Source organism: Calonectris borealis, chromosome 23 (assembly GCF_964195595.1).
Source record: "Calonectris borealis chromosome 23, bCalBor7.hap1.2, whole genome shotgun sequence".
Taxonomy (NCBI): domain Eukaryota; kingdom Metazoa; phylum Chordata; class Aves; order Procellariiformes; family Procellariidae; genus Calonectris; species Calonectris borealis.
Genome location: NC_134334.1, coordinates 3,011,052 through 3,026,504, shown reverse-complemented (window position 1 = coordinate 3,026,504; position 15,453 = coordinate 3,011,052). Strand labels below are relative to the sequence as shown.

At 51.0% G+C, this 15,453-nt stretch overlaps 1 protein-coding gene and 1 long non-coding RNA gene across 13 annotated transcripts in view; both read left to right on the top strand.

The window, feature by feature from the left end:
* Positions 1-8,940, top strand: part of ATAD3A (ATPase family AAA domain containing 3A) — a 36,249-nt gene extending 27,309 nt beyond the window's left edge. For 7 of the 12 annotated variants that reach the window (XM_075172327.1, XM_075172326.1, XM_075172325.1 and 4 more), the window contains one exon: positions 1,200-8,940. In XM_075172327.1, coding sequence (XP_075028428.1) covers positions 1,200-1,379 — 180 coding nt within the window. In that variant the 3' untranslated portion in view covers positions 1,380-8,940. The remainder of the gene's footprint in view (positions 1-1,199) is intronic. The other 5 variants (XR_012677037.1, XR_012677041.1, XR_012677039.1 and 2 more) reach the window with 5 other exon arrangements.
* Positions 8,941-12,536: 3,596 nt separating this feature from the next.
* On the top strand, positions 12,537-15,361 carry LOC142092373 (uncharacterized). Its single transcript, XR_012677042.1, has 5 exons — positions 12,537-12,771; positions 13,058-13,132; positions 13,346-13,526; positions 14,260-14,371; positions 14,828-15,361. It is a non-coding gene; the product is annotated as an uncharacterized LOC142092373 (long non-coding RNA).
* Positions 15,362-15,453: the final 92 nt, after the last annotated feature.

Genomic DNA, 15,453 nt, shown 5'->3' with positions numbered 1-15,453 from the left:
TGTCAAGCTCCCTCGCTAGCGTAGCTGTACAAGGAACCACAGTACTGAGTCGCTTGCAGGAGCACTTGCATGGGGAGTAACCAGATTTAGAAATCTGTAGCTTGGAGTTGCTTTGTTACCTTGGAGATGGGTACAGCTAACAGCGTAAGCATCCTTCCCTTCCTTGGAGGGTACGGCTGCTTGTGTTGTCATCTGCAAAATGTCCATCAGCGGGGTCCTAGCTGTCCTGCATGTTTGGACAAAAGTGATAATCCTTTTGCTGCAGCTGAAGAGAAATGGCACGCAGTCCTGTTTCCCCTAAGCTGCCACTGGAAATACTGCGGGCTGTTTGGTAAGGACGTCAGTAGTTTTCAGCCCTTTCTGCAAGGAACTACGATCAAATTTGTACTGCCTATCGAAGTAGCAACAGGACCAAGTGTTGATTTACCAAGCAGAATTGGAGAGACAGGAGTTGGGGTATGAAGGGAGGAGGGAGAAAAGGGAAGATCCCACGGGCAGATGAGTACGGGGTGGGAGCTGACACAGCACAGAAGTGATGCAGGGGAGTTTCCTAGCAGAACGGATGAGGAAAGCAAGATTAGTGCACATTAGACATCATTTTAGAGGTGCCACGTTGCCCATATTCATCCTAGCCCTATGTTAGTTCTCCTGTGTAAGTGTTTAAAACATTTTCTGCTGTCTTGGATGGAGTCATTCAACCACCATATGCACCTATTACTCTTTATCTTATTGGCTTCATGCGTGCAGCGCTTTTAATGCAGGAGAGGAAATTTAAACACGCCAAGTGTGACTGCAGCCTAAGCATACTGGCCGTGTTCAGCATTATGATTCTGTGGCCTTATCTCTTCCGAATGCAAAGGTCTTGCCTCCCAGGGAATCCAGAGGCAGGTAGGCAAAGGTGCTTGTTAGTAGCTCAGAGTCGAAGACTTTAGTGTAGCTGTGAATGTTCCTGTGCTTGGGCAGTTGATGTATTTCAGTCCCTGGTACAGCGGCGTCAGGGAAAGCCTTTCCAATGGCGATGTGCCAGATTGCTCTGGGTGCCACCACTGACTTAGAACAAGCCTGGATGTTGTGGTAGGTAGTGTGGGGACAAACATGCATGGAGGAGAAAACAAAGAGAGAGAGACCAGTTTCAGATCTTCACTGATCCTAGGAATTGCCATCACTAACTTACGTCTCTTCTGCCTTTGCCTCTCCAGGCTGCAGCTTACGCATCAGAGGACGGTGTTCTCACAGAGGCCATGATCGACGCCCGGGTAGCTGATGCTGTGCAGCAACACAAACAGAAGATGGAGTGGTTGAAATCAGAGGGTGCTGAAGCAAGCAAAGGGACTGGCAAAAACCCACTCCTGCCTTTCCCCAAAGGAACACCAGTGTGAGAAGTCTGCAGGCTTCAGACCAGCACGTGTGGGGAAGTGGGCATGGGAGGAAGCTGGGAGGGTCTTTTGGGCAAATGTTTGGTGGAATCATGTCTTGAGAGAAATGTGTCCATTGGTGCAAGGGAGGGGGTACTGCCTCAGTCTGCCTTTGATTTCCTGTTTTTAAAGTGCACCAGAAAACAAAATGGTTTAAATAAGGCAGAAGTAAATGTATTAAAGGACCCCCTTGCTGAAATACCATTGGCTGTGTTAGTCTGTATGGCCTGTCCTGCTAGAGAGGCCCAAACTCCAAATCCTTTTCAGCCATTTGACATGTTCTGGAGTGTCCCAGTGACATGGCCCTGTGGGAACCCAGGGCCTGTCCAAGCCTGATACTCCCATATATTTAACTTCGTAGGGTTTATGCTGCAGCAGAGGTATTTCTCATTTTTTCTCCACAGAACCTGCCCGTGACATACCTCCTTGCTCACCTCTCTGTATGGCATCACTCCTTGCTCTCTTGCTGTCACCCCTTCACAGACTCAGGGTAGACTTTGTGTTATGGAGGTGTATTTGGTGTGGTTCACAGCTGCACCTGCTTAACTTGGAGTCAACACTTAGGAGAAACTACAGCTGTGCTGTGGGTTGGCTGATAAGCACTGGGACTGTCCTTGTGATGTGGCCACACCTGCTGGTGCCTGGCTACTGCCTTTTGTCTTCTCTGTGCTTGGGTCTCCTGGAGAAGGGCTGTGGAGCCAGCCTGCAGTGACTAAAAGCTCTGGAGCGAGACTCCTCAGTGCTGAAGCGCTAAGTGTTCCAAGCCTGAGAGCTTTTATGCCCCTCCAGTGTAGCTTTGTAGAATAACTGCACACGCTCCCTGGGTCACGAAAGGTTGTTTGAACTGCAGGGGAGCAACTGGTACTTCCTATAGCACAGTCTTGAAAGCACCGCTCAGGGTGCTGGGTCGCCCTTCAGACGCTGCTGAGCTGCAGCAGGAGCCGTTGCTTCCCAGGTTCCGCTGTGTCTGTTCTGACAGTACAGCCCGCAATGCTTCGTGTGCTTTCTCCAGCCAGGTGCCTGCTGCTGCAGCTATCTGAGAGCAGCCCTAGGTATTTTTGTCCCCAGTAAATCATCTCCCTCTTTCAGGAGGTGAGTAGGCAAGGCTCAGTAAGCGTCTGGCATACAGGTGTGCAGCATGGTCCAGAGAGAGAGAGAGGAGTGGGACTTGTTTGCTGCTGGCTGCTGCCATCAAGCTGCTCTTGCTACGTGAGTCTTCTGCTGCATTTCTGGAACAATTGAGAAATGTGTCACTGTCAAGTCACGAACACAAGCCCGTCTCGATCAGATGACATTTGTTCTGTCTGTGTGCATATAAGAGACAGGTCAGAAAATCTCTTGGTTTTTTTTCTGAGTTTGAACTGGATTTGAACTCTGCGCTCTGCTCTGTCTCCTTCTGTAACTACACTATGCAAGCACATTTCCCTGACCTAAATCTGTGCCCTTGAGTACCTTGCTGAGATGTTCTCCTCCGACAGGAGCTGACAGCAATCTCTGCTGTGTCCATTTCGCTGCTGGTGGTAACTGAGCTTTGGGAGATGCACCCTGACAAGAGCCTGGGAGCATGGGAGCGGAACAGGGCTGGTCACCAGGCTCATCACGACAGGCAGCCCTTGTGGGATGCCAGGAGAGAGGTAGTTCTTGAGGCTGCAAACCTTCACTGTCTTGGGCTGCCGTCTTCTCTCAAAATAGTTCTCTGGTATTTTCCCTTGGATGCCAAGGGAGAACTTGAAGATGCATTTTAGAAGCTGCTCCTTTCTTAAGGACAGGTGTCCCACAGCAGTAGCGTGTGCCCAGACTTGCATGGCCCACTAATGCTTCCCTGTTGCAAGGTACGTTGCTGTGGGAAGCATGCTGTGGAGGAAAGGGAGGAATCACTGTATAAACTGAAACGCCATACTTTATATTCTGAATGACTGAAATAAACTTGAATGCCATTTTTTTTTTTCCTCCCCTTCAGCCTAGGTGTAGCTGTCCTTTAGTCCATTGATCTGCTAGAGGATTAGCTATTCTAGGTTTTCCCCTTCCTATTTAGATTTTACTAGAATTGTATTTCTGTCAAGCCCCAAGAGATGGAAGGGAGCTAAGCAGAGCCACTCTCTGCTAAAAAACCCTTGCTAATGAATTATGTGAGGGAGCAGCCTGATATTGTGTGATTAAAATCTCCAGTTGTGACATGCACCTTCAATACTTTTCCCCTCTCTTCCATAATCACCTCCAAAAGCACAAAAGGAGCTGGGGGTAGGGGAAAGGTCCTCTGCCTTGTCCTTCTGCTGCCTGACTGCGCTTCTGCTGATAGCGATGGCAGGGAAGAGAGTCCTGCTGTAAAGCTGTGTGAAAGGCGCAGCAGTTGCTGCCTCAGCTGTTTCATGCGATTCCTCCTTCAGATTGCGTCAGGTCCCTGCGTGGAAGCAGGGGGAGCGCAGTGCTTGTCATGCAGCTATGATCCATGCTTCTGTGCTGTGCAACGGCGATTAATTGCAGGTTCGGGAGAACAATTAGCTAGAAGTAGCCTCTCGCTGTGGCAGGGAAGACAGCGGGAAGCATAGGCTTACCTTGGGTTCTCAGGTTTGCCCGAGTACAGAAGTACTTTTCAGTGAGTTTTTAAGGGCTTTTAATGACCACTCTTAACGACGGATGCCACTAGTCCTTACCTGAGCTTTGCTGCACATGGATGGAAAGGACTGTCTGTCTTGAAGTCAGACACATGGGTGCTTTTGAGAACACGTGGATGCCTTGGCGTTCCTGGTGTGTACCGAGACGTTGCTCTGGCGTGAGTCACTAGCTGGTGCTGCCGGTATCCCAAGGGGCAAAGTTCTGTCCCCTTCTTGGGCAGCCCGGAAGATGATGCTCTCTCTACTAAATGAAGTTTGTTTTCTTTAGTTTATTTTCCTTTAAAAGGTGGGGGAGGGGTAAATAGAGACCTTTCTGTACTTTATACTAGGAACTCACTTCTAGGAACAGGGCTCTTTAATATACAGAACTTGTCCTGTGTGTCTCAACCTCCCTGCACCCTCAGAAATCCTCAGACAATTGGCTGCTCAGAGCTTTGCACATCTGCGCTCTTCGTGCTTTGTTAGCGACGTGTTGCAGGCTCTTGTGCAACCCTGGTGCGCGTTGGAGCACTTCAGGGCCCCCTTTTTTCTTCTCTCGTTCACAGTCTCCCTCCGCAGCCCCTACCTGGTAGGTTGTGACAGCATCTCTGTGCCTGAAATTCCCAGGGAGTTCTCATCCTCCTTTCCAGAGAAGCTTGTGGCTCTGGGCAGAGCAGGCACGTCCCCCAGTCCCCTTCTGAGGGATCCCTATTAAAACCATGCCTGAAAGCCCACAATCGCTTCTACCCGTGGCAGCAGGAGAACTGGTTGCACCCAGCCCAGTAGTATGGATACATCGTTGATCAAACTCTTGCTGAATGATGGATGTCTTGCTTCCCACCTGTGAAGAAGAGAGGGAGGTGGCACCTAGGCTGGGAAAAACTGAGGAGGTGGAGCAGAAAAGCCAGAGATGAGCCCGATTCAAGAGGGTTAAGGAGGCTTGGGGTGCTACATCTGTCAGGTAAGGCGGGTAAGGAGTGGCAGAGGTGGTGTGGACAACTTGTTTTGCTTGGTTCCGATCTTCCAACCCAGTTGTTTTCATCTCTTCCCACTGCATTGAAAGAGTGGCATGGGCTTCCACTTGTACAAACTGATGCCATTTGTTCCTCCCTGTTTTGGGAGCTGGTGGGGTAGGCTCCAGCCAAATAATCCCATTGTTTGAGCTCAACATCCTTGTGTTCTGGTTAGTGGCGTGGGGAGCGCTGGGAACGTGGGTAGGTGACGCACTCTGCAGTTCTGCACCTGGTCAGTGTAGTGCAGCCTGGAACAACTGCACTTGTCAGGCTTGCAAGGGCTGCTTTTCTCAGTGTTGATGCTTCATTTTTATTTCCACAGGAAATAAAGTTCCATCCATTGCACACTTGCACACTACTCTTCCTTCACATCACGTGCCATGGGCTACTGGACTGATGAAGCCGGCTCCCTCGATGCGTCCCAGGCACTACCAGCTCTCTAAATCCCGCCTTTGAAAAGAGATTCCTCGTCCCTCTTGCTGTGCACGTGGCTCCTAGCCACCAGCTAGGTGATTTCATGCCCTACTGCTTGCTGGATAGCTGTGCCAGTTGCTGTCACTGCTGCTGCTCATGTGGAATGCAACAGGAAAGGAGAAAAAAGGCCACCTGTCATTGTTCAACTCCTGCCTCATCAAAGATTTAAATGCAGGGCCTCTGTCACCTCTGCCAGCCTCATCAGTAAGTTGGGTTTGCTGTCAGCTCACAGGATGAATGATGGCCCTGTGGAGGTGGCACCCAGCTAGCTACGTGTTAGCACTCCATGCAGGGGTGTAAGATGGCAACCCCAGGCTGAGGTTATCTCCTCTCCATGACACTGAGTGAGTTATGAGCTAATAGCACTTTATTAAAATAGTATTTTGTATTGGAGAGCAAATCTAAGAGCAGATGGATTAGCAAGCAATCCATCACTCCCATCTTTGCCACTGGCAGCTGAAACGCCTTCTCTGCGCTTCAACATTGCGGTTGGGAGACTGATTTATAACGTGGTCATCCATCCATTCTCAGCTGCCATCCATTAAAGTATTTACTTTTGAATGTGATATACTGGGAGGAAAGTTCCACTGTGCAAGTACAAGGGTGCGAGCACCAGGCACCTTCTCACCAGCGCGTGTCCCGTGCTGTAGGACTTACGGGAGACAGGGGTCTGGATTTCTCTGCCAGCCTGTGTTTGTGTTTTGAATGGAGAAGAAACACGCAGATTCTTTTATAATCCATTGTCTGTGGCTGTTTCCATTTTATTGCAACATTATTATTCTCCCTATATGTTTTTTAAAAAAAAAGTGGCAAATCTGATTAATTTGTCCAGGCTGTAATGCAAGTCCCTGGCCTGCCCTGGGAAGCCTTGCGGCTCCAGGAGGTTCTTTGCTTGTGGAAGGCAGCCCATCTTCTGCAGCCAGGGACTGAGTGCTGTTGGCACACGGAGTAAGTAACGGGGATCTGTTGGAGGGATCCTGACAAAAACGTGCCGGAGTTTGCTACTTCTGTGGGTGGCTTGTCTGGAAGTTCGCCTGGTGTGCAACCTGCCAGGTCTGCACTTGCCCTGCCGGGGGGTTCTCCTCCCTCGGCCTGTCCTACAGTCATGCACAGCCCTTCGGTGCCAGGGCAGCTCTAAGGTCTAGACACACCAAAAGCACCACAAAAGAAAGCAAAGCAAACACAGGAGATTGTACATAGCAAACCCATCTGCAGGTGAAGAGCTGCAAGGTAGCGTGGCTGCAACGAGAGCAGGGGTTACTAGTCACCCCTGCGCAAAGAAAGGGGGTGTTGCAGCAGCAAATGCCCATGTGTGGGCAGGCCAGCTGCTGCGTGTCGGCTCTCAGCAGACAACGCAGGTATGGTCCTGGGGTGTCTTGAGAGGCCGCACAACTGTGTAACTGCATCACTGGGGAGCAAGAAGCTAGGATCCAGTTTGAGGGCTAATTGTGTGTTAGGTGTCCCACAAGAATTTCACAAGCCAAAAATAACAACAGCAAAGCCTTTCTCCAGTGGTTACCTCTCCACCCTGCTTCTCTTGCAACCTCCAGGCCATTGATGATGTGCATCCCGAGTTGGTGCTTTCACAGACTCCTGGTACTCTGCTGGGCCTTGTGATTCAGCCAGCATCTCCCCACAGACATCAGCCACTCAGGCATTGGCATAAGGCAAAATCTGAGCTGCGGTAGAAGAGGAACCAAAGGACTTCAATCAACTCAGTAAGTGCCACCAGGCTGCTTTACTCATCATCTCTTCCTACCAAGCACCGACAGCAGAGGTTGGGTGCCTGGTGAAGCACAGGTATGGGTCAGATCTTGCTTTGAATGACCTGGGACAGTGTGTCCTTGCTGGCTGGTTTTCCTTCCCTTTCCCCTGATTCCTTGAGGTAGCACAGCCTTCCCAAATCTTGGTGATATCTTCTGATATATGGCATCTCCTGGAAGGAAGCTCTAGCAGCAGAAATGAAGCTCTGGCAGCATGACCAGGCTACATGACGTTATTATTTTTACAAGATGTGCAAAGGGGATCAGCACATGGGTAGCTCAGAGAAGTCCCCAGGCAGTCCACCAGCTCTTGCCCTATCTCTAATTGTTCTCACCTCAACAGAAGTCAGATCATCTGTCTCTGCTGCTGGCCATTTTTACGCCCAGACATAATTTGAGATACCAGTGCCTGCAACTATCAGTCAGTGCCATGACAACAGCTCCCTGCCTTGCTGCCTGGGTGATTTTTTCCTCTCTCTCCTGCTGCTGTGGGCTCTGGGTTTTATTCTTCTTGTGGGGGTTTCTTTGCTTGGGTGTTGGGGTTTTTTTTATCGCTGCTCTGCTTTCAGGTAGTGTCTCCACCAAGCCTGAGTGAGGTGTGCCCAGATTTGCCCAGACTTGTAAACCAACGCGTGCATCAGCATCTTTGCGCATAAGGACTGAAGTCCCACTCAGTGTCAGACTTGCTCTGTTTGTGTATGTGTGGTCCTGTTCCAGGAGAGAAAAGAGCAGAATGAAGAATGCTAAAGGACTGGTTCTGGTGGCAGATTTCGGTACTGCTAGAATGGGAAATGGGCACACCTCTCCCTGTCCCTGCCGAAGCCCTAGGCTTCCTGCACCGTGCCTTCCTCGCTTGCCCTTGCAGGCAACAGGCAAGAGAGGCCCACACTCCTCTCTGGAGGTGGCTTGCACCCAGAATTTGGTTTTAACAGTAAAATATCTTCTTTTTAAACCAGGTTTGGACCTTAGAGCTTCCCTGTGTTCCCCGTGAGCGGGAGACAAGCCGGCTAAAATCTGGGACAGGGTCCTCTGATGTCACATAACCTGGGGGAAATTGCACAGCCCTTCTTCGCAGATCAAGGCTGGGCACAGCTTTTTCCCCCACCGTTGGTACCTCCGCCTCCCTTCAACCCCTGCCGTAAGCTGGTGCCTTGCTAGCCCCCAGTGCCCCTAGCTGGCCTCCAGCCGCTGCCCCCAGGAGCATCGTTGGGTTCAAAGGGTCGGAAAAAACACTCAGATGCAAAACATGCAAAAAACTATTTTACTGACAAACAGCAAAGGACGGGCTTAGTTTCAGGAGCTGAACTGGTTATCTATTATACAAACATATTATTGAAAGGGAAGGAATGGCTGAAATACACTCACTCATTGACCCAAATAAAATCACAGTGTGCTTTTTCTATTGCCTCCCCCACCCCCGAGCTCTCTGCGGCCTTCACGGCTCCCCGTAGCTTCAGCACAGCATCGTCACCACTCCCAGCACGGCCGCTGGAGAGCACAAACTGTAGGTGACATTTGCCCGTGCAAGTGTATTTAATAAAAAAATTAGCCATTATTGCTTTTCAACCACAGTAGAGATTATTCTGTGATTAGACTCAGAGCAGAGCATAATCTCTCTCTCTCTGTTAGTGTCAAGGTGTGTTGTACCCTTCCTGCCTGATGCATGCAAAGTTGGTTTGGGTGCAGAAAAAAGAAAAGAAGGATTAACAATCAGGGAAAACAGCACTCCAAGTTCTGTTCTTGTATTCTCACTGCAGAGCACTATTGAAAATATCTTCCTCAACTGCGTGCTCCGTCCTGCAAGGGTTTCCACTGCCTTAGTCACTGTGAGCTGAGGGTGCTTGGCACCTCGCAGGATTGAGCCATCCTCCCGGTGTCACCCCTCCGGGAAATCCCAGGGCTCAGCTTGCAGAGGGGACTAAAACTGGCAACCCCATTGCAAAAGAAATGAGCGCAAATGAAGAAGAGGAGCAGGCTTCACGCCGCGAACACATGATGGCACAGACAGACACCAACACACAGATGCACACTGGCACACGCACGGCGCTGGCACAGCGTCCTGCGAGCCCAGCCAGGATGCAGCAGACTGGCAGCCCAGGCTCACTGTGGAGCTCCTCCTTACTCCTGCCCACATCTCCCGACTCCTCTGCTTCCTTCTCTTTTGCCCCAACAGGCACGGAGGTTGCAAGCCTGGCGTTTTTATTTTTGTTTTTTTTCCTTCAATAAGTTCGCTTGCTGCTTCACGCTCTCCTGGGCACCACAGTGAGCCGGGCTGGCCTGAGAGGACATCTCGTCTTCACTCCACCCTAAGGTAGAACCTGCAGTCCCGTGCCCCTGCCTAAGAGACAGCGCCCGTCTGTCCCCTGCGCTGCGTCCCATTGCCCGTCACCGAAACATCCCTCTGCCTCACCAGTGAATGCGGGTTGCAAAGCGTTGGATCCCAATGTCTTTCTATTCGTACCGTACGCTCTAGGAATAGAAGCACTTCTGTTCTTTTACATCCAGAGGTGCTCTGGGAGCTTCTGTTGGCTATGGCTACCTTCAAAGCCCCCTGAATGCGGAAGAGGCCTTTGTTACCTCCACGTTCACCCCCCTGCGCACACTCTTCATCAATGCCACGCTGAACGTTAAACGGCTGCTGTGAAGCTCTCTCAAAGTGAGATTTGACGGAGGCTCCCTGTGTCATTTATTGCCTGCAAGCCTCTGGCCTTCACGGGGGAAGGTGAAGGGTGAACATTGCCCTCCCTTTCCCAGCGGAGCCAGTACACGAGAAGCGTTTCCTTCACAACGTGCTTTCTCCCGAGCTGGGGAATGACCTTGGATCAGGACTTCCCTCGCTGCCTCCCCCGGGGCTTTCTCCTGCCTGGGCTCACCTAGACCTTATGCAAGGTAAGCAAAGGCTGGGGATGTTTGTGGTTGCGCTGCCTGCTGCGGTCTTGAAGCATCAGCTCTTGGTCTTTTGCAAAGCCAGTGGGCTTCAGCTCACCTGACACCATTTGCATGGCATTTTTTTTCACAGAATGGTTGAGGTTGGAAGGGGCCTCTGGAGTTCATCTGGTCCAACTCCCCTTGCTCAAGCATGGCCACCTAGAGCAGGCTGCCCAAGACCATGTCCAATTGGCTTTTGACTACTTCCAAGGATGGAGACTCCATAACTTCTCTGGCAACCTGTCGCTGTGCTTGGTCACCCTCACAGTAAAAAAGTGCTTCTTGATGTTCAAGCAGAACCTCCTGTGTTTCAGTTTGTGCCCATTGCCTCTGGTCCTGTCACTGGACACCACTGAAAAGAGCCTGGCTCCGTCCTCTGTGCACCCTTCCTTCAGGTATTTATACACATTGGTCCCCCTGAGCCTTCTCTTCTCTAGGCTGAATAGTCCCAGCTCTCTCAGCCTTTCCTCACGGGAGAGATGCTCCAGTCCCTTAATCATCTTAGTGGCTCTTTTTAGCATCCCTTTTTATCAGGGATTCTCTTCTCCCAGCTGAGTGCAACTGGAAAATGAGGTAGAGAGTAGCAGTGAGAGCAACTAAAACCACCGCCCCATGCTGTGGGTGCCTGGGACATGCATTCTGGGCTCCCTTCTGGCCTTTCACCGTTTATTGACCGGTGCTGCCAGATACTTCAGCCAGGATGGGCCAGTCGATGTGTCCCCGGCTGGCTCAAGGGCTAGCTGAGCAGTGAGAGGTGGGTGGATGGCTGGTGTCACAGGAGACACCTTCCCAAACTGTTCCTCAAAGGGGAAGGGTCCTTCCCGTTGTCAGAGCAGCAGGCCAAAGAGGGCATGCATAGTGCCTGGGTCTGCTCTGGGCTACGCCTGAAATCCCACGTGGGGTGGCTTTGGGCTCTTCATTTCCTCTCATGCCTGAAGCAACGTGCAGCTCTGGCACAGCACTTCTTACACCTACGGTGAACTTGGCCTCCTGTCACTTCTTCCTTCCCCTCGCCCATCCCGTTACGAGCCACTGAAGGGTGGAACGACAGAGGCCAGATAGGACGCAAAGCGGAGGAGACAACCAGCTTGACAGGCCTGCTCTTTAACGTGAGGCTCTCTTGAGAAGAAAGAAGGTGGGAAGAACGGAAAGAAGGTTGGCATAGAGCGCTTTAGCTTTGCGCTGCCTTCAGGGATCTCGCTGAGGGGCGAGGGGTTTATTCCGCAGTGCTGGTAAGCGGCTGCTTGAACTTAAAAAGGAGCTGCTTGTCGATACAATGGATTTCACAAGCCTCTGCTTTTCTCCACCTCTCTTCCCACACCTCTCCTTTGCAGCAGATCCCAACCACCAGCACGCACCCATTGGGTCTGCAGGCAGCCAAACCTGAGCTCCTCACCCCAAAAATGCGGGAGAACGTTTCAGCGCCAATCCCAGCTCTGGGGAATTGCCACATACAGTTTTAAGCTCTGCCTCTGCTCTAAAAATAGCCCCTCCTGAGGCGGCACAGAATTCCCCCCACCATCTCGTTCTGCAGAAGCCTCCCTCAAAGCAGCTGGCAGGGGGTGCTGGGACATGGTGCACAGTTCCCATCCTTTGTCCCTACAGAGCTGCCGTTACAGACACAGCTGGAAGCCTTGCAACCCCGTGTTTTCTCTTCCACAGGTTCTGACCAGTGTCTTGCCTAGCCCTGACCTTGTTGTGTCACCTCCCTGATGCCAAAGTCACCAACTGAACCCTTTTTGATTGGGGTTGTTGCTGGGTTTGGGGTTTGTTGTTGTTGTTTCGCTCTGCAGTTTGGTTTTTTTGTGTGTGAAGACTGGATCAGAGGCAAGAGAACAACAAACAAGTCAACACTAGTACATCTCAGACAATTAAACAAGGAGAAAACACCCCCACAACCAGACAAAAGCAGAACGAACACATGCACAGGAGCAGAAGACAGTGCAACGGCAGACTTTACAGACAACGGAGCCGCGGGCGACAGTAGCAACCTCACTTGGACAGAGGAACAAGAGACCGGAAAGTCAGACATCGTTGGTAAGGCTCACACCTCGAGCAGAATCGGCTGAGGGGACGGGGCAGGGACAAGGGTGCTGATGCCAAGCAGAGAGAGAGCGGGTGCTGCTTGGGGCCATACAACGCTGGCACCGGGCATCCGCAACGCTCAAAACACGGCTGCCTCTTTTACCTTCTGCTTCTCTCGGGGGGCTTGTCGTCTCGTTCCCCAAAGAGGAGACTCGGCAGACGCTTGGCTGTTGGGAGGAACAGTCATCCTGCGCACATCGCCGGGGTTAAGTGGCGCGTGGGACCTGGGCTGCTCCCGTGCCGGGGGTTCTCACCGCTGCAGCCGTACCTGGTGTGGAGGGTTAGCAACGTGCTGATCTCTGTTTCCTAGGGTCAAAGCTACCGCAGCTTCCTAAACTCAGAGGAAAAAGGCACCTCACACCAGGAATCGGACCTTGTGTCTCGATTAAGCTGGCTGTTTGAGATCACCCCTGCACAGCAGATGCACCAGAGCCCTTGGGTCAGGAATAGGACCTGGCCTTGCTGCACGGGAAGGAAATTTGCCCTTTATTTATTAAGGGTGAGAATCAAAGGCCTGGTCAGTTCCCCAGGATCAATCCCAATTTAGTGTGTGCTGGGACAAACCTTGCTCTGGAAGGGTATTTCTGGTTTCCTTGGATTTAAGACCAGTGAATGACTCCCAGTAAATTTAATTGCACTAAGAGTATTTTTTGGTCTATTTTTTGACTAAGTGTAAACAAGAGATACGCTCACAAGGTAATAGCTGCAGACACAGCAGATTTTAAAAAAGTCTGTTCTTAATGGGAATATGTACCATGTAGGATTTTTTTTCCCCCCTCTTCCAGAGCCTCATATTCTTCTGAAATTCTGGTGTGGATCAGACTTAATCAGTGTGAGCCATCACCTCCCTCTTTCCAGTTGTAAGTTCCATATTTAATGATTTTCGACTAAGGTCAGTTGCTAGAGCAGGGCAGAACCAGACTTTCAATTCAGTCTGAGTTTAGGTCACTGCCTTCGGTCTCTCTTGTGAGAGGCTCCAAGTGGAAAGATTATTTAAAGTGCTTTTTTTCCCCATAACTAGTTCCAGAGACTCAGTATTTGTCCTTATCATGATGGAATTTTCTCCCCCACAGAACGTTGTCCCACCTGAAGACATGTCCGTGACATGTACCTGCTATTATAAAACAGGACCTATTCTTCGCTGTCCGTGAAGCGTGGGCCATCAAGGAGGGCGAACAGAACAGTTTGGCCAGATCTCGTCTGGCGCTGGAGCAGTACCAGCCCATGGAAGTGAGCCTCTTACGCCACTTGAGGGTGAGCCCATACGGTCAAATGCACAAAGCTCAGACGGTGGGGGAGGTGGCAAAGCCGTGTGTCTTGGGAAGGAGCTGCTCGAGGACCAGTCATTCTTTAGGTACTAACTGCAGACGTTACAACCATAGGAAGTCCTGAATGACAGACAGACAGGCAGACAGACCTAAGTATAGACCGGGCAGTTATTTAGGCCCAGACAGAAACTGGGGCTCCAAGACAAGAGGCACTAGGGAATAGCAAAGGTGGGAATGGCAGAGAAACAGGTATGGTTGGCTCTTGGCCAGCTTTGGGGCTTGTAAAGAACTGAACTGATCCTGGGCATAGGAAACAATGAAAGAAAACCAAGACACAGAAGCTGAAGCAGGGAGGAAAAGAGCAGGGAGCCATGGTGTCCTTTTCCCCTCACGGACATTGCAGTCAAACAATAGGAGGCCACTGACAGTCAAGGAATCCCAGAAGAAAACAGCAGTTTCTGATGGTGTGCATCATCCTTTTGTTCTTGGTGTTTTCCCCATTTAAGCACAAGCCCACTCAATACAAAATGATGAATGAAGGAGACATGATTGGGATTCAGGGCTACCACCTTAAATCCTTGGGGCTAGTCTCTCCCTCCCGTACTCCTCTCAATGAAAATCTCTCTCTTCCCACCGCAGCCAGCAGGGCTACTGCTGGCTGCCGCCCAGCGCGTGCAAAAGCAATGCAATCGGGGTGCATTTGCTTCTCTCCCCAGCAGAACATGACTGCCGCAGGAATCGGATACCGCTGCGCTGTCTAGGTGCATACAGGCTTTACCACCTCCTTCAGGCAACTCCGACTGGAAGTGAAGGAGGTCTCTGGATGTGGAGGTTGGTTTCAGACACTTGATAGCTCCCTTGAAACCCACACCTAAGCTGCGACCAGGGGAAGCAAAGGCAAAACCACGTTAGAGCATCCTCGTGCTTTGACTCAACCCATTATTGGGACATTTGACTCTGAGCTTGGCTTCAGGCCCACGTCTCCCTGTGTTCCTCAAGCCAAGCCCAGCCTGCTGCTGAGGTGCTATTTCAGCTCGGAGCAGTCACAGAAGAGAGGTGGCTGTTCATGGGCAGGAAGAGCCAGACCATTACCAGGACCCTCTCTCTGCACTGTCCGTGTTTCGAGGGCGGTATTAACCAGGGCCTGGGGCTCACCCTCTCAGAAGAGGGGCAGAGCAGCTCCTTTCCTCCCAGGGGTGGGTGGTCTTTATGCAGCAGAGGGGTATGATCAGGGTGCAAGTCAGATCTAACACCATTCAACTCCATACACTTCTCCCCGCATATCAGGAGCAACTCCTCGCTAGCATTGGTGAAGAATAACAGCACTGACATCAGCAAGGTGCCACCAACATAAAAGTGGTGTAAACCAGGCGGCCCCAGCCCTGACACCTCACAGTACTGTTCCCCTGGTACTGGGATTTCTTGGATTGCTTAAGGCAGGTTTCAGCAATGCAAACAACAACTCAGTTATATATTCCCAGGACTTCCTTCCCCCACAGCAACTCCCCAAAACATGAACCGAAGCAAAAGGGACACTGTGCCTTCACAACCAGCTGGCAGCAGTCCCCATCCAAACCTGTGACCAGCCAAGCCATTCTAGCAACGGAAGGAACAGAGCAGAGCAAAACCAAGCCAAAGGACCAAAGAAACGGGGGACTTGAGCTCTTGGATGAGAAACTCCGCATCTTCGTCATGTTGTCCCACCTCCATACCCTTGGCCAACATTCCCCGTAGGGTAGCTGGATGTGCAGGACAGCCGTGAATGCCAGGAAAAGGGGGTTGAAAGTATAATGCAAATCTCTTTTCTCGTTTTTGTTTGGTTTTGTTTGTCTGCTTTTTACATATATACACAAGTCTGACAATAAAATGTGGAACACAGTGCAATGTCTTGGCTGCGTAGCATCCAGGACTGG